The following is a 22,492-nucleotide window of genomic DNA, read 5'->3' on the forward strand; positions in this document are numbered from 1 at the left end:
TTTCTCTATTCATAAAACAGGAGTACAGATATGGTTTTGCTTCTCAAGAGCACTTGGAGAAGAAGGAGCTGATGTTTGTAAGGTCTCAGATTGCATGGCTTGGAAAAGAGGATGAAAAAATGCATAATTGTATATTTACTGTAAGTATTAGCATCTCATGAATATGGCTTGAGGTTATCTACTGGACATAATGAGACAGTTCAGCTAATTCATTCAGTTACTATCATGAAGCAAAATCCTCTTAAAACACCTTCTGTAATCACATGGATCACTTAATACAGTGTTTTAACATCACAAAGTGCAAGCAAGGGCTATCCAGGCCTAAGAAGTCTACTTGAACAGAACTAAATGTACTTTTTGCTTGTGGTTCAGTAGACATTACCCCACTATCCATAAAAGTTACAGTCACCATTCTCGTGCTTTAAAAAGGAAAATCAAGACACAATATTTTTATGAAATTAGGGCATTTGTGTGATTTGCTAGAACTAGGGGTGACAGTGTTTGTAATATGGTGCAAAATTGAATTAAATAATAAAATGAACCTATCAGTGTTTATACAAGTCTGATGAAAGGTACTTGTGCTGCCAATAATTTTATATATCATGATATAATTTCATGCAGTTAAAAAACATGTTGAAACCCAACAGGAAAGGGAGTAAAAATAAGATGTAAAATGCATTCTTAAGGGGTGCTCTACTAGAGTTTCCCAAACAGAAGATTTCGATCTTATCTTGTTTCTGCCAGGTGAACAACTGTTGTGATTTTAGGAAAAAAAGAAGCCAGCTCCTAACTTCTACTTAAGCAAGTCTGCGACTTTCTATATGACTTGTCAAAATTAACTTTGTGAAGGCAATCTGTGTTAACAGAGCCTGATTTAATCCAAGTCTAAACAGACAGTGAATATCACTAAAGCCTATTATAATGGTCAAAGGTACTGGGGGAAAAAAAAGAAATTAAATTATTTAAGTTGGAAACTGACAAAATTGAAAAAATTATCTGATAGATTGTGACCAACACTCATAGGAATAGTTTCTAACTTTTGAGTCGTTTCTACACAAAAATTTTTGTTTCCACATATTTTTTTAATGAGGACTAATCAAAGAAATCTTAGAGGCAAGAGAGCACTTTCCTCCCATTGTCAAAAGTGGGAGCATGGCTTCATTTTATGTGAGGAGGATGTAGGGAATAAATCTTCCGCTATCCTCAACTTTATCCTAAACTCTCTTATAGATACTGAATAGCCACAGGAATGCCAGCTCTATGAGTATAGAATGAATAGGCAAGCTTTTACTGAAGTTGAATGCTTCAGGATTTATTTTCCAAAGCCAAGAGCACATCTCAGTGCATATAACAAGCAAATCTATACCCATCTTGCTAGTCATAAATGAAACAGACCAAGGCAATATTGCAGAAAATTATTAGTATTACAAAGAACAGCTACAGCTCATTTGTCTCTCCAGAAAAGAGCAAGCCTACTTTGGTTCTATGACATTTTATGAAATGTGAAGTATCATGCTAGTATTCATGAGTAATATTACCATTTTGGTTTCCCTTGTACACTATGATTTAATCTTGAATACACATCTTGAATATTAGTGCTAAGCTGCTTTACTGCCTGAGATGTCTTCATGCTGATATTCCATAATAAAATCTTGTGCAATTAAGACACATTTCAACACGAAGTGGATTCCAGCTGGAAGACAGGAGAAGGGAGAGCAATGCTCCCCTTGATTAGAGATGATCAGGCACTGTTATTCTGAGATGCTGTTCCCTCCACGTACACAAAAACGTACCATTTGCACATCTTTTGAACATCTTCACGCGCTGCCTCTGCAGCTGCCACCCCAGTACCTGCCATCAGCCCAGACCCTAGTTAAGCTTCTTCCATACTGTTGGCCACTGCCAGGACAACAACTGTGGGAAAACAAAGCCCCATCAATTAGAGGGGACTTCTTTTACCTCCTAACAAACCTTAATGCCTCACGGGGCTGTCTAAAGGACCCCCTTCCTCCATGATGTCTCTGCTCCTTCTGACAGCCACACAGGGCCTGGACAGCCAGGGTATACTCTAACCATCAAGCACCTTAAGTAGGGAAATTTGGTGCATCTGCTTCTGCATTATGGATTGTCTTTAAAATCTTGATCATTCGTTTTGAGCTTTGACAAGCAGCTGATATTTTTCATCAGTTTTCCCCTGGGTGCATCTGAGAGGTCAAATGGCATACGGAGTTTGGAAGGAGTGACCGGCTCAGGTCAGCAGTTCAACTAAATGTTTAAGTCCAAGCTTTGCACTGGTGGAAACAACTGCCTGCAATACTTTATGAACAAGCAGAACATAGCAAAAAAAATATCTCAGGGATGAATTAATCAGTATTTATTTTGCATTCCTGTTTGGTTTTGGGTTGGGTTTTGGGTTTTTTGTTTGTTTTTTTTTTTTTTTGGCCAGGATAAAACAAATCAAGGTCCTTTGTTTGAAAAATGTTTGATAAAGATCCTCCAATATACTTCTTTGTTGTTTTCTCCCCTTACCTTGCAGCTGCAGATGGTTTGCTCTTTACAGACACACATCAAACTCATTATTACTGGACAGCATTAAAGCTTCAATTAGTAAGAACAAACACAGTCAAGCAGATGATCGTGTACTTTCTTTTTAACATTTTTCCCCCTTTTCTTCAGTGATATTGTTAAGGAAAACTTATTACTTACCCAACATTTTCTGCATCTTCATCGCACTCAGCCCTATATTTGCAAACTCCACATTTTGAGTGTTTTCTCTGAACTTCTGTCCCAGATCCTTCATACTCTAAAAAAAATGAGGTATTGTTAACAGAAAGTATGATTTTAATATTAAGCTCTGATTTTGCTTACCTAAATCCATTTGCCTTCAGGTATATTGTCAACATGAATTTATCATATGCTGAAGCTATTAACCTTAATAGTGCTCTCTTTTTCAAAATCAGGCAATTGGAGGTTGGTAGAACTGTACCAGTGACAAAAAAAGCATCCCTGAAAGCACTAATGCTTCATTGATTGACTCTTCCTTTATTCTTATTTCAGTGATTTGTATCTATTCTCGCCCCACTAGACACACAACCAGCATTGACAGGTGTCCCAGTCACATTTACTCTTAATTGGCACTGATAATGTATAAACCCTATGCCTTTTAATGTCCTTGAATATTAGGTAGTGGGGATTTGAATGCTATTTTCTGTGACAGTCTTTAATTACAGATATCCTCATGCAAGGTTACTGCTTGCACTTCCCCCTTTTTTGATTCCCGACAATAGGACTAGACTATCTCATACATCTACTGTATATTTTCTAGATTACTCTCCTTAGTTGTACAAGACAAAAAGGAAAAAAAGTCATCTTAACAGGAAACTGGTAGAAATGCTATGTATCCTAAAAAGTAAAACTAGTATCTCAAATAGTCTGATCCTAAAAACATCTGCACCAATCTTACTGCTGACACGGACATCAAAACTCTTCACCAAGTAAAAGAGAAATAAACTATACTCTTACTGTTTCACTACCATTAGTTACTCCTCTTTTTTATTTTAACAGTGGTAAGGGAGAACTACATATTTGAAAAGAGGGAAAAGAACCATAGAAATCTGCAGAGGGAGTTGAGAACCATTTAATGAATTGCAGTATCGTGGTGGTGTACGGCTGACTACACAAGGCTGTCAGATGGAAAGAGATCAAAGTGATTCCTTTCCTCATAGCAGCTTTATGTGCTGTAGCAACAGCAAATCAAACACCACCAATTAAACAGCTGCATTTACATTCTTTAAATGTAAATAGGAAAAAGAAATCCACAACTGTCCTTCCTAATTTTCCTGGATCTTGGCTGAAGGGAATCTCTCCCTCCTACCTGTGGGGCTGCGCTTTCATGAAGAATAGTGCAGGTGAACCTCTCAAATTAACTTCTGTCTAAAGCATGCTGTGCATTTTTCAGAGATTAATGCACGTCAAACTTTAGTACAAAATTCACACTGTAGAAATTCTAGCAGCACTCTTATTAAGTTGCAGTAGAGGTCATTTGCTTTTATCTTTACAAATGTACATCTTATTTGATTTTTCCTTCTTTCTAGATACCACATTCCTATGCCTGTGTTTGGCAACTTAAAGTGTCAGATTTCACTTTTCCATGCCAGTAAATGATCCCCTACAGTTTGAAAAAGTTAAAAGAATGGCACTGCTCATGGCTTTCATTCGTGGTATTTCCACTTCTTTTGCTGTTCTTATGATCCTCGACACCCCCAGCATGTTAACACCCTCAGGAGTTATGGGTACAAGAGCTGGACACACTGCTCCAGAAGAGTTGTCATCAAAGCCAAATACCATCTATGATATTCTTCAGTTAAAACATCCAACAATCATATTAATTTTTGGCCATTTTTCTGCACTGACCATTATTATTCTCATTCACTTCATTTTCCACCTTATTCCCCAATTTCAGGGTCATCAGTCTGTAGGAGAGAGGCTGACACTGAGGAAAAATCACCTAGATCCTGGACTTGCTATATATAACCCTGTCGTCAGACATTAAAATCCCACATGTTTGTGCATACTGTTAGCTCAGTGACCTGTCCTCTGTCATCAGACCAAATCAGTACTGACTGGTTTGCTCCCAGGTCACCAGTGGAAGGAGTCATGAGGCCAAGAACAGTCCCTAGAAATGCACTCATTTTGTAACGATTCCTTAACATTTAACAATCCATTGATTGGCAATATTTTTGCACATTAGATGTGAACTGTGTGGATGTTGTGCCCTCTAGTTACTTAGACTTGTATGAGAGATTGCCTGTGAGAAAGGTTATGGATTTGATGTGGTACACTTATATAAAATGCTCTGTGGTACAAATGCCTTTCTTGGAAAAATAAGTTTTTAAAAAAGGTAAATTTCTCAATAAAGGCTTTCCATTAACCTGTGATGACTGGCATTAAGTGTTTTCCCCTTCCTTAATTCTGTACTCAGTTGATTCTTCCTCCTTCTATTCCACTGCTTTGCTTCTGATGGATGCCAGAATGAGAGGCTGTAGCCACCCCAAACACCACATTTATCTTTTCTCAAAATATTTGTACATTATTTTTCATTGTTCTACTGAAGAAAAAGAGACAAAAAAGAAGTCATTGTCAGCCCAGAGAATTCTTTACCACCCATTTTTAAAGCTTTCAGGTGCAAACCAGCCAGACCTGCTGGTTACAAAACACCTGTCTTCAACATTTGGTGCTTAATATCCTTCTGCAGTACTGCTAGCATGGAAAATATTTCATCATATCCTATATATACTATCTGACTTGACTGCAAATACAACCAGAATGGTTTACAGAGCACTTTCGCTGCACTATTAGCATTTCAATTTTGTAATGGAGCAAAAGCAGCAACACGTACACACATGCACACGCACACCCTTCCTCATGGGCTTTAGTTCTGCTCCCTGTGAATGCCCCGAGACCTTTTCATTTTCATAAACAGTAGTCCGCAACTACTTGTTCGTTGGTTCTATATGCTAGCCAGTGTAAACTTCACTCTTTCTCTCTCCTTTCCTCCTCCCCTAAAATTGCTTTCTCAATCTTTTTAAATTAGGTTTGTTTTAGAAAATGTGTGGCCTTTTCTTCTTGATCAGGACTTGCTGGACATCACATATATAGAATTATTTATCTGTACTGTGTTTTGTTTGCATATAATAAATATGTGCAAGTCAAGAACACCTGCACCTCAGGTACTAATAATTTACACCTGTCAGGACGAGGTGTAATACAGATGAATGTGTATTGATGCAACATTTCCAAGTTAGGCGATAGTCATGTGTAAATTTTAGAAGCTTCTTTCATCACTAGCTGCATGATGTTTCAGTACTAGCAGCATGGGACTCTGCATATAATTTAGACTGAAGTCCTTCAAGAAAACAGAGCTTTTCCCACCCATACAGAATAGATGAATACTGTTTTTCAGCCTGAATTGGTAGCAGACATTTTCAGTACTCCACTTGTGTGCTGTAAAAATAAGTTAACCCATTAATATTTGACAGCATAAGTTTCTCTGGTGCAAATGTCTCCAAACAGGCAATGTATCCCTTGATAGAGTGCCCCTCCCTTCTCCTTTCTCCCCCACATTTGATTGTTCCTAAATAGGTTATAGCCATTAATTTTAATATTCAATCAATCAGATCTTCCCAGCAGGCTTCAGTAATATCAATTAGGTCAAAATATGCTCCCAAATAAGCAATTCAAGCTCCTCTTGTTTATTATGCAGGCTTCTAATGTTGATGTATAGAAGATTACAGAATTTCTTCTCCTCACTTTCGTTGGTATCTTGATTAATTCTGTTCTTTGACATCTTAATTTCATGTTGAGTGAAAGCTCATTTTCCCTCTTTTCAGCTTCCTCACATGTTTCAGGGCAGCACCTCATTAATGCTCTGTCCTTCAAAAGAAATGAGGCACAAGGATGGGATCTGTGACTCCCAGTTGTCTCTCTGAGCTGCAGTGCTAACACTTCTCCTCGAGTCATTATTCCTCTGCAGAAGATGGCCAGCTATATCTTAGGAGCTGCAGGGCAGGAGCCTGCAAATGGACAGTAGCTCTAGAGGAATTGGCCAGCAGTAAATTGCTTCCCTCAGCAACTCATTTGTGTGTTCCTACAACGGTAATACGGCTGGGTTTCTGCTGCGGGCTTTCAATCAGGCTTGAAGCAAAAGCATCAGTCTGCGTCAAGGTGAAGTTTGGTCTGCCCCAAGGCATGGGTGGAAAGGGAGCTCTGCTTTATGTCTGTATTTATCACTGTTCACAGTGAAGCAGGGGGAGCTTGTGGAGAGCTGCGACTATACACTAGCCAGGTACAGATGGAAGGAATAAAGATCCCCTTGTCTGGGAAAGCCCCTCTGAAAACCAGTTCCTATCTGTTTGGGGAGTATAGTGGTTTTTGCTGTATCTTATGGGAGCAACTAGTCTCAAAAAGATTTGGAAAACTAGGAAGGGCCACGGCAAATCCCCTTCTGCACCCTAAAGTACGGAAGAACCCCACTGTGATCAGACTGTGATTCCTTCAGTACAGCTAGCACTGGAAATTCCTCTCAAAATAACACAGTCCACAGCATCACATGTTACGGGCTGCAGTTTACTGAACAGTTTAGTGACTTATCCTCTCTTCCACTAATTTTGGGGGCAACTTTGATGACACATTTAGTTAAAATGGAGATTGTCCCCATAATTTAAAACAAAACTGCAAACTTGCTCTTTGTATATATTTAAAGCAAGTGCAACGACTACTCTTAGCTATCTCAAATTTTTGGGAAGCGATGTCTTGAATTATCTTGACCACATTGCTGGATTGTACGCAAAAGCAGTATTTACCAGTGTGGAAGGTCCTGTTCTCCTATCCAACTACACAGCTGGCTTAGAAGCAAAGCCTGGCTTGGTATAGCCAGGGATCTATACCTGGCCGAAAGATATTTTCCCTGCGCAGTATAGACCACACACTGCAGCTGTAAGCATGCTCCAGCAAAGACACCAGCCTTTGAAGTCTGATTTTGCAAGAAGGGGCATTAACCACAAGGATGCCTGGTCTATTTGTGACTGAGGTGCCTGGAGGAGGGGAGTTTGAAGTTTGATACCCTGATCACAACCCAGCCAAGGTGATACGTTTGCCTAGTGGTTATGATAAGGATAGTGTGTGACTTTTAAGCAAAGGACTTGAGGATGTGCACTGTAAGACTCCCTACCACCACTACCCTTGTTATGTGTTAGGTATTTTACACATCTGACAACTGTAACTTCTATTTTGCTCCTATGCATGTGACGCTGTGGATAATGGTGCGGAAAGCTGGCGTACTGTGAGAGCTGGATCAGCTTTTACACCGCAGGACCCTCTGGCTGGAGAACTCAAATACTCATTCACTCCGCTGCCTTGCTTCAAATGCAGCTAACTCCATTTTCTCCAAAGGAAGACACAAAAACTTCAGAGTAACCACCAAGGAAATGATGCATGACTAGATGATGGTAGAAAACGGAAAGGACAAGAAATTCACCAGACGCCAAGGGAAGTGTCCCACAGTTTCACGAACACACCGAACGCCGTTCTGCAGACCCTGTTCAGGCCGCATGAGAGGAACCTGTCCTCATTTGCTATTTGTCATCCTGCACAAGAGGCAAGAGGAATCTGTCCTTCCATGCCCCTGGCTCCAGCATCCTTCTGAGCAAGCTCCAGCTCCCCTGAGAACCCTGCTTAGAATAAGTTTTCACCAACAGAAGACCTGAATGTTCAGGCCCTTTGCCTCTGCCTTGCTGAATTTTTGGTGAAAACAGAGTAATTCCTGCAATTTTAGTTCAGTGTTAATTTTACCTACAGGGATTAAGATCTCAACAGAAATAAATAGGGCTATTTGAAGCTAAAGTGATAGTCAGTGGCAAGCCATGTGATGGAATCGGCACTTAAATCTTTCTGAGTCGCACACCATTATAGAAATACGCTAAAAGACGTGATGTTACCTCCTATCTAGGGTGTTAATCACCATCAAATTTCTGCAGTCATATTAAAATACATTAAAACAAATCAGTAGCATTATTACAAATTAAAATATTCGAGGTTCTAAACTCTGTCTGTTTATACCTCCCTGACTGTGTGACAATTACTGGATAAGTGTTGTCCCCAGTGAGGGGAAGGAACAGATGGCAGCCTGCTAAAAAGCACATACTGTATATCAATTTATTAATTACTAAATGCAATCTGCTAGACGTTCATCACAAGATACTTTAGCTATTAAATTTCAGAGGGATTAGAAATTCAAAACAAATTATTTTCATAATAATTAACTTAGCTATATGTATTGCAAGCATGTTATTTCCTTAGCTTAAAAGCCTGAAATGATTGGGTGCCATCTGTCTAACTACTATTACATCTTTTTTAATATCAAAAGTGCGTTTTGCTTAGGTACATAGATAAATGCTGAACAAAAAGAATAAAAAATTAATGTTATGGGCATGGTAGGACGCTTAGAAATCTTACCCTTGTTGGTTGATTACTAGAGCACAGAACCTGCCTCTTCTAGGACACTGATTTGTCTCTGAGAAGCTGGCTTGAAAAGTCATTACCACTTGTTAACTCTTTGATGGTCTATGTAACACATGCTCATGGTTTTCAACACATCCACACAAAGGCCTAACTATATCACAAAGTCAACATCGCAGCTGCCATTTGCTGGCAGTATCAAATAGAGAAAGTAAGAACTATCTGGAGCGAGAGGAAAAAAGGCCTTTACTTGGGGGGACATGGTAAGAATGGCTCAGAAGTGCCCGTTTACCAAAGATGGGACCTGGGAGCTCAGAAGAAATAAGGTTCTCCTTCAAAAGTTATTGCACTATGCCTGGATGCCGGATGGAAAGTAGTACCAAAAAAAGCCTTACGAATAAGGACTGCTGCCAGATGAAACCAAATTATCTTTATCACCAATACCTTTGACTAAAAAAAAAAGGAACCAGCTTTGTCTTCAAAAAGCTTGCCTTTAAGAATCAGTGTTCCCATTTGCAGTGGGCCAAAATTTCTTCTAATAACATAGGATGTGATTGTAAATCTGAGCAGAATTTAGACCAATGGCTCTGATTGCCCTTTCAGTTGTCTCACTACTAGTTGGGCATTGTCATGCCAGGATCTTTTTTAGAATATTGACAAGGACAATGGCTTTAACACAAGACTGAGGTCTTCTGAACATGGAGACTACTTCAGCTAAATGATAGGACTTCTACCTCACTAGGAGTCCTGAATGCCAGCCATTTTTAGAGTGAGAGGGCAAGAAGATCACTAAGGTGACTGCTTCTTTTTAGACCTTCTTGGCTCGTATCAAGTTGTAAATTTGAGGGGAAAAACCCTATCTGCAAACAGAAAGCACCTTGAAGAAAAAATTGTAAAAGCTCATCCTTAGTCACATTCATATAAACCTACCAAAGTTAATCTTTCTAAGGCTACATTATTGGGTCAGCATAGTTCTTTTTACAGGGAGAAAGAACATGGTGGGTTCTACCAGAAATAAAAAAATTAAATTCTTGTTAGAAAAAAAGAAAATGTTTCATGCAAGCTAGCAATCTACCTCCTTTATGTACACGTGACAGCCTGAGGACCATTTTTTGTGCCCCAGTCTACCAGTTGTGGAAGTACATCCAGCAGGTCAAATAGTGTTGCAATTTACAACTGGCAGAGACGAACATGGATCTGAGCCTGTAACTTCTCTTTCACCAGTTCTGCCTCAAATTCTAACAAATCACTGTTTAAACAAAGTTGATCAGGAGCTGGTTTTATGACTGTATTCTTCAGAACAGGAAAACTGCAGAATGATTCATATGAGATTACAGAGAAGCCCATGTCTTAAATGCAAATCTAAAGGATCCCACCGTCTTCAGCTGTGACCTCAACTAAGGAACTTTCTTAGGTCTGAGTCCCCACTCTCTGACATTGCTTTCTGTATGGGTGAAACATAATGGTAGAGTAGAGAGGTTTTTGAAATTTCTCTGATTTCTGAATTAACAATCCATACTCTTAGAACTGGATACCCATTGCCACAAGTGATCAACAGCTTGGTTTCATAAGTGTAATTTTTATTATGCTAATTGAAGGTTCAGACTTCTGAAATGAGCAAAATGAGTAATTTTATTACAACTCTTTATTAATACTGTGCCATCAGAGCACAGAAAATGGAAATCGTTTATCCAGAATGTCAGAGGGCAACTAGACAATTGTGTCACCCTTAAAAATTATACTCCAAAAAATATACTCCTTCATCTCATTCAGGCATACTGAAAAAATTCTCCCACTCTTAATTCTTTTCCTAAAATCTAGTATCGTTGTAGCAGTAAACATGATTTAGGAGAGAACCTGGATCAGTAGTTCCACGGTCTTTAGCATTTTCGTGGCACATGACAACTTCTAAGGCAAGACATTGTCTGAAATAGTCTTTGAGGAAGAGGACTTCTGTTGGTTTTTTAGATTGGTTCTAAATCTATTTTTTTTGTTGTTTTACATAAAAATGAATGCATTTAATATCATACAGTTTGGGAGTAGGAGGAAAAATCTGCATCAAGTCAAGTTTCAGAATCATTAATGAGCTTGTTCTGCGTCTGGAAAATGAAAGGGAACAGTGTGAACCACTAGCACAAGTCTCAGCTGCATGTAAGGGAAGCAGCTAATTTCAGCAGTGGAGACTGCCACAGGCTGAGCTATAGCAACTGAAGAGCACAACTCAGGTGCTTTCCCAGTACTTTTCTTCACAGTTAAAAATCTACTAGCAAACAGTACATCTCCTGCACCGCGATCGCAATGCTTCCCGAACATATACAGGCAGCTGCACTCATCCATTCTGTGTGTGCAAGCATCACTGGTGCATACACGATCACACTAATTGTGTGTTTAGGAAACATAGCAAACACTGATTTTGGGATTAAGCTAGCATGTTTGCTCACTTGCTGGCTCTCTTTCACTTATCCTTGCATTTTTCCACTTTCGATGCTGCTTCCTTGTATTTAAAAGCAGTAGCTGTACCTTATCCACAGGGCACAGAAGCTCCCCATGCAATTTGGTTCCCATTTGTGCACCCTTAGCCAAGAGTATCATATTAAACTATCAGGCCTGGGTGATTATTAAATCTCAGCATACCCTGCCTTCTTCCAAACCAAAATGGGGAAGACTGGGCCGGGAAGGAGCTGTGCTCCAGTCAGTCCTATAGCTGGAATAACCAGGGAGGCAGGACTGTGGTGTGCACCAGGGAGCACGTCTACCCTGCAGGTCATCCTCTGCCCGGGTTCCTGCCCTTTCTTCTTGTCTGGATCCCAAACAATACACCTCCCTCCTCAATAGGTTCAGCATTCTTTTAGAAGTTTGGCTTTAATTCTAAATTCCCCTAACTTGTAATAAGTCTTTGATGTTTTTAATGTCTCCTTGTAACACTTTTACAGTTACTTGAATAACGGAACAAAAACAATTCCAGATACAAAAATACTGTGAGTACAAAAATACCCTTGAGTTTTTGGCCAGAGCAGAGTTCAATAATCAAAGCAGGAGTGGATTCCACCCTTTGAAGGATTGCTTTCAGACACAGAAAATGACTCAACATGCTGAAGACTTAGCCAACTGTTCTGCAGAAGTATTACCCAATACCCAGTTTAGTGAGGAAGGTGGACAGGGACAGTACTAATTCAACGTGTCATGAATAGAATCATAGAATAGTTTAGGTTGGAAAAGACCTTTAAGATCATTGAGTCCAACCATCAACCCAACACCACTATGCCCACTAAACCATGTCCTGAAGTGCCTTGTCTACATGTTTTTTGAATACCTCCAGGGATGGTGACACCACCACTTCCCTGGGCAGCCTGTTCCAATGCCTGACAACCCTTTCAGTAAAGAAATTTTTCCTAATATCCAATCTAAACCTCCCCTGGCGCAACTTGAGGCCATTTCCTCTCATCCTAAATACCTAGATGTATCCAAAAAAAGTAATGTGCCAAGCAGAATTTTAAATTTCTGGTTCTCTAAAATATTTTTTTCTATCTTAAATTAAGAACTAAACCCAACTGTTTTAATACTGAACAGAAATGGGAACACTTCAGTTGGCCCAAAGGCATTCAGGAGAAAGCCAAATAAATGAAGGGCTAATGTCACAAAACTGCTGGAGTAGGTAGTGGGTATGTTGTCCCTTCTTTATTCAATACCCAGGCAGTACAGATACTCACCTGGGGCCAAGGGACCCAGATTCAATTCTTTCCACCTGAAGTGAACTAAACCTACATATTCCACCTCCCAAGACAATGCACTAATCACCGCTACAAGGTAGCGTGGAGGGACCACCAAATCTCCTCAAGCAATGCCATTTGGTTTTGCACAAATAATTAAAATTCATTGGCACCCTGAGTCCCAGCTAACAAAGCCTTTACATAGCATGCATCCTTCCTCCTGCTCCCTTTGTCCCAGGCTCAATGAATATTTCAAGTGAGAACAAAACCAACAGCAATGATAAAGGCAGACCCATTTTGGACCTCTCTTACCAAGAGACTGTGGACCTGGGTTCACTCTCCTACCCCAAATAAAAAAATGAGTATATTTGAACGTGGACATTTCACCTCTTCAAAGAGCAACCTAACCAACAAAATGAAGCATATTCTGGTCTACTTTTCTCCAAACTGTTCATAAAATTACACAAAGAATCCCCACATCTGTCAGTCGGCTGCCAATCCCTTCCAGACCAACACAGTAACATTTACAAGGGACTTTAATGAGGATTTTTGTATCCAGCTGGGAAATACTGAAAAAAAAAAAAAAAAAAAAAATCCCAACAGCATTCAAACGTTTCTAAAACTGTTGCAAAAATAAAAGTCAGACATGGACTAAATTACTGTCATCTGTCTCTTATAAGAACTGCATAGCAGTACTGAGGCAAGCAACGCTCGGCTTGCAGAGAGCAGCTGTAGTGGAATAACAGGCTTGGTAACAAAGGGGGAAGGAGAAGCAAACAGAGCTGGGGAAAGAGCGTGATGCAATCTCAGGAAAAGCTTCAGAAAAGAGCCACCAGTGAAGGTAAGAAGAGGCAGTGTTTGAGCAAAGAATTGTTCCTTCAGACACTGCTCCAAAAGGAAACAGAGATGAGAATGGCCATGTGCTAGCAGCAGCCCAGGAATTTACTGATAGCATCTTATTAAAGGGGAGGGAAATGCCTCCCCTTCACTCTATACAGGAAAAAAGAGGGAGCTAGCTCCTGATTTTGGGAAAGTTAACCCTTATGTTTAGCTACACAGCGATGCCATTGATTGTTTTCCACGAAAGCACATTTTCATGTAGCTATACAAGATTTCCTATATTTCAAAACTCAGTCCCATCAGTATGAACTGCAACACTTAATACAAGCACAGCCTAAAAGCAAAACAGCTTTTCTGTGTCTGTATATATCTATACCCCACATTTTTCATTCTATATGTATTCCTGCTAGTAGTATCAAAGATAGAATTAAGGTAAAATTACTTTCTTTTTTTTTTTTTTTTTAATCCTTCGGAGAAGGTTAAGATGTGTTCAAAGACGGGAACACCTCTACTAGTACCAGCTGTGCTACTTCCCCTCTTTGAATATACAGCTTTGAACAGAAACACATGAAATACTTGATAAAAACAGACACTATAATGCAATCGTTATATATTTTAGGCAACATGTTTGCCCAAGGATAAAGTAATAACTAGGCATTGTAGACACTACGGAAATGAATGCAAGAAAAAAAAAGGTAAGAAATTTATTGTGGATGGACATTTCCAGAAGCGAAATACAGGTGAAATAGGGATCTAAATATTACACTATGTTGCTGGCAACAAATGACAAATTATATAGGTCAAATCTGAAAGAACAACATTGGTCAAATGCACACTACAATCTATTCCTATACAAATACTGTTCTGAGATGGTCAGATAACACTGCAATGTTAAAGCTTATTTTTAAGTTGTCATAATTTTTCCTTAATTGATGTGGTATACAGCAACCACATACGCAAAACTGACACACTTATAGTCAAAAAGAAAGACCAAAAGCAAATATAACTGGGGTTTGGTACTCACCTCCTTCTCCTGACCCAGAGCCATTATCTGAAAAAGAAACAGAGGGGGAGAAAAAAAAGAAAGCAAATGAAAATATTGCTCCAGGAGCAGCTGTTTGTTCAGGAACTTGTCACTGTAAAACATTACACAGGTGTTACATTTTATGAGCCAGGTGTAAAAACAAACATCCCACATAAAGCCTGGCATCCTTTAATACAGTTTGTCCATGCTTACTGTGCCCTACTCTTTCTCTTCCCTGTCAAGATATTTTTACCCAAGGAACAGCATCATTCAATAATGAAAACTAAATTGCTTTCTTACCCCTTTTTCAACTGTTAGACATTCAAATTTGATGATCTCCTAAGGAGATTAGGAGTACAGAGTCTGATTTTTGGAATATATATATATTTTTTTTTTTTTACCCTTTGGGCCTGGGAGTGGTACATGAAGGAATATGTAAATCACCCAACTGCAGGAGTATCTCTGAAGACAACTAGTCCTCAAAGTAAAGTTGGCTTAAGTCATCGAACGACAAAATAGCTCCTCTCAGCTGAGTCAATCACTTCGTTTAAGGATGCTCTAATGGCATAGTTATTTCACTGACATTAGACTGACTGGATTAGCATCTGATGAGTGACAGCTCGTGGCTGCATCCCCTTTGCATTAGCAGTTCAAGCGTCAACAGGAGTTGAGCTTCCTCACCACCCCAGGCCAGCTAACGCCACTTCAGAGCATTATGGAGCTGGTTAGGGATTTTGTACGGGGATGTGCATCCCGCTGGGCAGCGCTCTGCACAGCGTCTTCAGCTAGCATGGCAGTAAAGACAAGCCCTTTAAACGCACGTCCTGAGTCACAAACCTCCCTCGGTCTTTCTTGCTCAAAGGAGGCAGAGAGGCAAGGATGGGACGGCAACTACCGTCAGTGAATTGCTCCCCATGCCCGCTAGCTCGGCTTCTCTGGAGGATGAGGAGAAGAGCAGAGCACACACTCTGCTCATCCCACACCTCTCCTTTCATGCCTGCTTTGATGATAGAGAAGGCAGCTGAATTTATTTCCACAAATCCGAAAGAAGGAGACCAGACAGAGGGAGGAGCGGCGTTCTTACTTCCACGTATGAGCTCATTGTTCACATCAGAGGAAAAACCAAACCATCCATTTGCTCAGTTCCCTCCCCCCTTTTCTTTCAGTAGCTATATTTCTAAGAATAATTCCCTCTAGTGCGTGGATGAAAGTGTGAAATTCCACGTTACTGGGTCACTTCACACATTAAAAATAATCTCCTGTCACATGGAGTATCAGGAATAGAGAGGTTTTTTTCCCTCCACCTAAATTTTCCTTTCTTTCCTCCTATACCACTGTTCCATGTCTAATAGACTGAGCTTATTACCTTACAGAAATGAACGCAAAAACAGAAGGGCTCTTGTTCCATGAAGAGTGACCCACTTTACTGTCAAAGCAGACAATCCCATATGAAATCACTGAGAAATACGCCTTATGATGCGGTATTTCTTCACTAAGAAATTCGGAGGCATATAGTTTACTTATATGAGGTAAGTATATAGGCTTATTTGTAGTGGTGAAATTGTGTCATAAGCTGTTCTAGGGGAGAGAAGGCTGACATACAAACATGAGCAAGTTTGACATGTAATTCATATAAAAAACAAAGGCTAAAATGTCTCAAAGAAACTTGACTTGTTCCATGTTTTTATTTCCAACTCTCACTCTCCAACTGCTTTCCTCTGTGCATTCAGCTCTGAGGTGAGACACACCGCTCAGCTCCAGCACGAGGGGCTCCAGTTATGCCACGAGGGGCACATGCTGGGTGGCAGGGGAGGTACCATCACATAGACAGTACGAGCTGTAACGAGAGAGCCAAGTAAACGATAGAGCTGATGCTCAGACTGCCCGCCTCTATGGATCATTGGGCTGATACACATAAAGTCCACAGGCAACTCCGTCTCCACTTGGCAGGACATCATAGTAACAGGATAGATGCATTCCCACTTCTCTGGGCTTTCAGATCTCAAGAAACCATTAAAAAAAGAGTGTCATCCTCTATAACACCGCATCATTTTAAACTTTTCACTGGGAGCTCGTGCCTCCCCTCTGAGCCTGGGAGCTATGCTAGGACTTTTGTCTCCAGGGTAACCATGCTAAACTAAGCCCGTGTTCCTTGCTTTTTTCTGAGCTTTGGCTAGATTTTCCCAAGCAGCTGCTGCTTAAAAAAGTAGCATTTTTTTGCAAGCTTACTTGGACAAGCAGCTCTGCTCTTTTCAGGATTTCCAAAAGTGGTCTCCGTGCACCAAGACCTGGCAAGAGAGATGCTAAAACAAGTGAGGAAGCTGGACAGAAACAGCAACCCCCCCGCCAGTCACAGGTCAGTAATTAAAGAGTGATTGACTTCTCTCTTTACTTAAGCCACCCTTCTCCAAACAGGCTTGTAAAAATATGCTTATACACAAATGTACAGGCTTCTGCCGTGAGCTGCTCTTATCAGTGAAGGAGTTTCTGGATAAAATACATAAAGAAGCACTTGGATCAGACACAGCATCTGAATGCTGTAAGCAATAGGCTGCAGTCAGAATCCCCCCCCTTTTTTTTTATTCTCTCTGAACAGGAGCCATTTCTGTACCATGGGTCTGCTTTGGTGCAGAGGCAGAAGGTACACTCTCCAAACCCAAAAAAGCCTGCAGCCTTTCTCATTCAGGAGGGATGGCTTTTAACTCAAACTAGCATGAAAATTGAGCCATTCAGGGCCAACAGCTCCAAACTGCAAAGTACAAACTGGAAGACAAACAGTTCACTGCCAAATTTTAAGTAAGCGGACCCTTCCATTTGATACACATGGGCCAGGTAATCCAGTGGGCACCTCCAGAGCAAACCTATCTGATCCTGCTCCCAGAGCGGCAGGCAAAGAAACAAAAACACCGCACCTTTTTTGGATCTGTGTAAGAAACAGATCAGCAGCTATTCAGTCGTGGGCAAAACAGAACACCTCTTGACACATCAAAGGTAAAACTGCATACTTTTCTCCAGGAAACAAAGCCAAAAAATGATGTATTTGCAGAATTTAGGTATTGCAAGGCTTAGCTGACAGCTGAGAAGGGATTTCCAGCATCTGAACTTCGGCACCCAGGAGTTATTATACTCTTCATACCCAAGTCCTGGAATTTCCCCTAAAGCTTTTGGGATACAGCTGTGGGTTTTTTAGTACAAAGACCGTATGTGCCACTTCTTTGCATTAAGCAGAAATTAGTCTTCCCACACCAGCACTCCATAAACTTCACTGAGCAAGTCCTGGATAATGTTGACGCCTTTATTCAATTGTCTTTGGTTACTCATCTTATGAGACAGAACTGGAAGACAGAAAGGGCAGCTGCTATCTCAACTCCTAGTTCCCCGTTAGCCTGGATTTCCCAGTTAACAGAGCTAACAGAGCAGTCCTCTCCATCGTGGGACAGCGCAAGCTTGCTGCAGCTTAACTCTAGGTACACAACAGTGCCTCTAAGTAAAGACTGAATAAAATTATCAAGACCTTGCTACTAAAGAAGACCAACCTGATCTACAGTTGCCAGTAGACACGGCAATGAGACCACCATTACATTGCTTGGTGGGAGCTTTTAACTTCCCCTTTCCTCAGCACGGTGCAATTCTCCATCAGCTCCTGCAGCAGCAGCACAGGCCTCAAAATCTCCAAGCAGCAGCGCAAGGACCAGTGTTTCAGAAGTGATCCAAAACTCGCACAGCCCATTTCAAGCCACCAGCCAGAGCAAAGACCAAAGCAAGCTCCAACTTCCCGCTGATGGCAATGGAGCAGAGCTCATGTCGCTGCACAAAAGTGGTTTGTGAAGGAGCATGCCAGCTCAGCCACCCCAGTGCTCCCAGCAGCAGTTCAGTTCTAATTCGCTCCTGCTCCTGCTCCTGCTCCTGCTCCTGCTCCTGCTCCTGCTCCTGCTCCTGCTCCGTTTGTATCCCCACCCTCCAAAAGCAGAGCTGCCTGCTAGCAATTCCCCTTGATTTTGATATGCCAGCAGGGGCTTTTGGGGAGGAATGCTGACAAGCCTAATTGCCAGCAGCTGGGAGGCCTCTGGCTGCTGGAGATAGGCTTTTAACCTCTGCATTGCCAGGCTGTGCGTAGGGAATGTCCATTTGCCTTGAAATCTTCAGGGGAAAACTAGTTGCTATCACTTGATCCTGGTAGCCATTTCCTGCTTAAGCATGCCATGCAAAAAAAAAAGTACACGAAATTAAATATTAAATGTGTCTGGATAAGCCTATTTCTTTGCTTCCAAAACATTTCCTAATGACAGAACGGTGACGCTGTGCTGTCGCAAACCCTCCTCGCAGGCTGGAGAGGAAAGCTCCTGTACTGCACTAAATCTGGGAGTAAGGGTCTTGGTCAGCGCTCAGAATGAATAAATGTTTCTACAGCAGGTTTTCAGGTTTGAGATGGCTTTCTTGCAAGAGCATAGTTATTTTCACACTTAATCTAGAAGTGAGTTGCCTAGAATTTCTTCCTTAACTCCCTCAAAAGGATTAAAATGAGCTTATTATATTTCTTTTCAGGACAATGTGTGCATCTAATTATGCTTCACTGTAAGCCTCACACAAAAAAAAACCCCACCCAAAAACACTTACTGTAAAAACCTGTGCATTCAAATTTAGGGTAAGATTTTGATTACTTCAGACTGAAGAACACTAAGTTAAAGCCACTCCTAAGAGAATAATTCCTTAAATCTAACAGAGATAGAGGGTTTGTTTCTAGTTCTGCAAATAGCCTTTTTTTTTTCCCCTTAGAAATCCCAACAGCAAGCAGTGGACTGTGCCTTCCAAAAATATACAGTACACTGAGAATCTGTAAGTACAATATATCAACTACATCACTGTGTGGTTACATTTTCATGTGCATATAATATAAATCTGGCAGCAGTCAAAATCATGGCTCTGCATGTGGGCTAACAGGAACACAGATTCTTAGAAATGAATTGTTAAGGTGTATTTCTTATTTACTAAATTAATTTATTTTATTTAAACTAATAGAAGACAATAAATTCACCAACAAAAGGAGGCAGAATAAATCAAGGGACTCGGTGACACTCCTCTTTGCTCTGAGCACCGTGACCTCCCTCCCTTCCTGGTTTCTTAAATCTGGTTAGCAAGCCAGTTCAGGATAACCTCTGGTAGAAGATGGCATAACATGAATGAATTTTTAGTGTAATGTCACCCTTTATGAACTGATCAAGTCCTGGTGTAGATCCTGCCATGTCCCCCTGCCCTGCTGGATGGTCCTGCTTCTGCATTTGGTTGTGAGCTGAACTGCAAACAGGCAACTCATAAGGGTAAGAAATAAAAAAAAAATTAAAAAAAAAAAGGAAAAGGCTGGGACAGCACTCTGCTTTTGTTCACAGCATAATCCCACAGAGCAAGGAAGAGAAGCTGTGGAAGATGGGAAGTACTACCAGCAAAAACTTTGCTTTGCAGCCCTGTTCATCTCCATCCAGACATGGACTGCATGATTCCTTTATGAATGCAAAAGGCCAGGTTAGGTGTAGGACAAAATTGTATATAGTTTGATTTGACCCATTGTTTCTCAAAGGTATATTAAGGTACTAGGCAAAGAGAGCACTAAAGCTGCATTTCACTCATTTTCCTAGTTTCTCTGTATATTGCAACGTGGGGCTACATGCACTGTCTAAAACCCACAGACCCTCGTCATCCACACCTTGTGCCAGGGGTAATTAGGCATAGAAACACCTCTGTAAACCCAGATATTTGAAAAAAACCCAATGTCCCTTCACTGAAAAATGGACTTTGGCAATGTTAAGACCTGTATATGCACTCCTGAAAACTTCAGCTACACCTCTCTTACATTTCTCTAAAACACTATCTTTAATGTCAAAACTTTCATTTTGTTCATTCCTAAAGCACCCATGATTGACTCTTTTTTTTAAACGTTGCTTATTTTAGGATCTTGCAACTTGACAGCACTTGGACAAAGGGAATAAATATATAAATATGCTGCTAAATCACCCATGACCATAAAAATTTAATCAAAATGTTACCTGCCAAGAAATAGGTCTGACTAAATCACTCAGTATACTCTGTTCCAGTGCTGTAGCTTCAGAGGGTATCAATCCCTGGCAAACAGGAAGTATTTCATTCTTGTATGAGATTCAGAGCTCTGACGTACTTTAAATATTAAACAGTTGTTACAACACTATGGGGGAATTTTGTCCTATTGGCTCAGGTTCATCCCACCAGGATGAAGCTTTGCTTTGAAAAACTAAAATTCTGATAGGAAACCAGTGAATCTATACTTAGCTCCCAATGATGTCCCAGAACAAAGCATTTTCATAGCAAATTCAGAAGCACTTTGTGAAAATTAATAGGGGTCTATAAAGGATTTTTTAATTTGGGCATTTGATTCTCCTTATATATGTGTTACAGATCAAGAGTACAAATATATTGACTTCTTGATGACCCATGATACCAGTCAGGGCATGGAGAAGTTCCAGGTGATGGCTTTTATCATCCAATATTCTCACACCAACCAGAGCGCGTCAGACACATGGGGAGCAGCAGGTACTGTTCTGGTAGAGCTCCGTCAAAGCACTTTAAATTGCAGCAGTGTAAATGCAGTATGCAGCCTGAATCACATCCTCAGTTTCAGAAATGTGTTTTCAGTACTTTCTGGTCAATTGTGTCTCAACACATGTCTTGATCTATTACACTAAGTGCTAAAAATTATGCTGCGTTTCCTGGGTTTTATGTAGGACTTAAAGTAAAGGAAGGTTAAAATAAAAATCCCAGACTAGCTGAGTAACGTAGTAATTAGCTGCCAGCAACCTGAGGCTGAGAAGAGTCAATTTTTCGTTTCGAAATGTCTTTTTCTTAGTAGGGTAGAACGCATATAAAAAGAAACACTTTTCTTTGTTGTTCCCAAAACATTATCCTAATATTTCAGTTTCATGAGGGAAAGAAACTTTCATGCTGTGAGTCTGTTTCTTAAAATAATTTGGGCATGAAATTAAAAAAAATATTTACTTATACAACCTCAGTTCAAACCTTCATACTTCTTGGGTGTTGTTAGAGGAATATGTGAGTGCTCCAAAACTGTAATGCATTTTTTTCCTATTTCTGCAGTATCTGGAGATAATTTACAGGTGGGAGATTGGGAAAGAAGGTAGATTCAGTCATCTGCCTGAGGTTTGCTGGAATTATGCAGCTGAGCTGGGCATAAACCACAGGTTTCCTTCAGTATTAGGACCAACATCATAGATTGTTTTGGAGCTTAGTAAGCAACCCCAAATCTCAGTATAGGTCTTTGCTGCAGTCAAAGGCATTAGAGCAGTTCATGTAAAACGCAGCCACACTGCATTTAAATGAGGTAGCTCTGGGGGTGGCAGCAGCAAGGACTTGGCCTAGGTACACTGGCCATATATTTACCCTAATTTCCAGATAGGATGTCACAACTACCAGTGAGTTCCAGGCTGCTACCTCTAAATTGTCATCAATAACCAGACTAGCCAACATAAAGCTATCTAGGAGTGCGCGCTTGACCCGTAGCCACATTTTTGGCTGCCACATAGGTGTAACCTTGCTTAGGTTACATACAACTACTGTGCATCAAAAGATGAGGGATGTCCCACAACTTAATTTTTTTTTGTGTGTTATTTAGGTACCAAAGAATGCAGTTGATGCTACAAGTCATTTAATTTAATTCTGAGAAAGGCAGCCATGTGTCTGGTCTCACAAACTTTGGATCTGTCCAGAGGTTCAGAAGACCCTGGTGGCTAAAGTTTATGTGTCCAAGAGCGTGCTGCAACATTCAAGACAGTGAAAGCCTGTCCCATGTATTTTAAGCGTGTGGAAAATCTGTGTTTTAAGTGTGTGGAAAGACAGAAAAGGCCACTGCATTAGAAAT

General features: G+C 40.5%; 1 protein-coding gene across 1 annotated transcript in view; it reads right to left on the bottom strand.

Moving 5' to 3' along the window:
- Positions 1-22,492, bottom strand: part of TMEFF1 (transmembrane protein with EGF like and two follistatin like domains 1) — a 125,431-nt gene that overhangs the window by 27,049 nt on the left and 75,890 nt on the right. Inside the window, exons 4-5 of the mRNA XM_049830115.1 lie at positions 14,590-14,616; positions 2,707-2,803 (exon numbers count right to left, since the gene is read on the bottom strand). Of these exons, the coding sequence (XP_049686072.1) occupies positions 2,707-2,803; positions 14,590-14,616 (124 nt within the window). The remainder of the gene's footprint in view (positions 1-2,706; positions 2,804-14,589; positions 14,617-22,492) is intronic.

Source organism: Accipiter gentilis, chromosome 27 (genome assembly GCF_929443795.1).
Source record: "Accipiter gentilis chromosome 27, bAccGen1.1, whole genome shotgun sequence".
NCBI lineage: Eukaryota > Metazoa > Chordata > Aves > Accipitriformes > Accipitridae > Astur > Astur gentilis.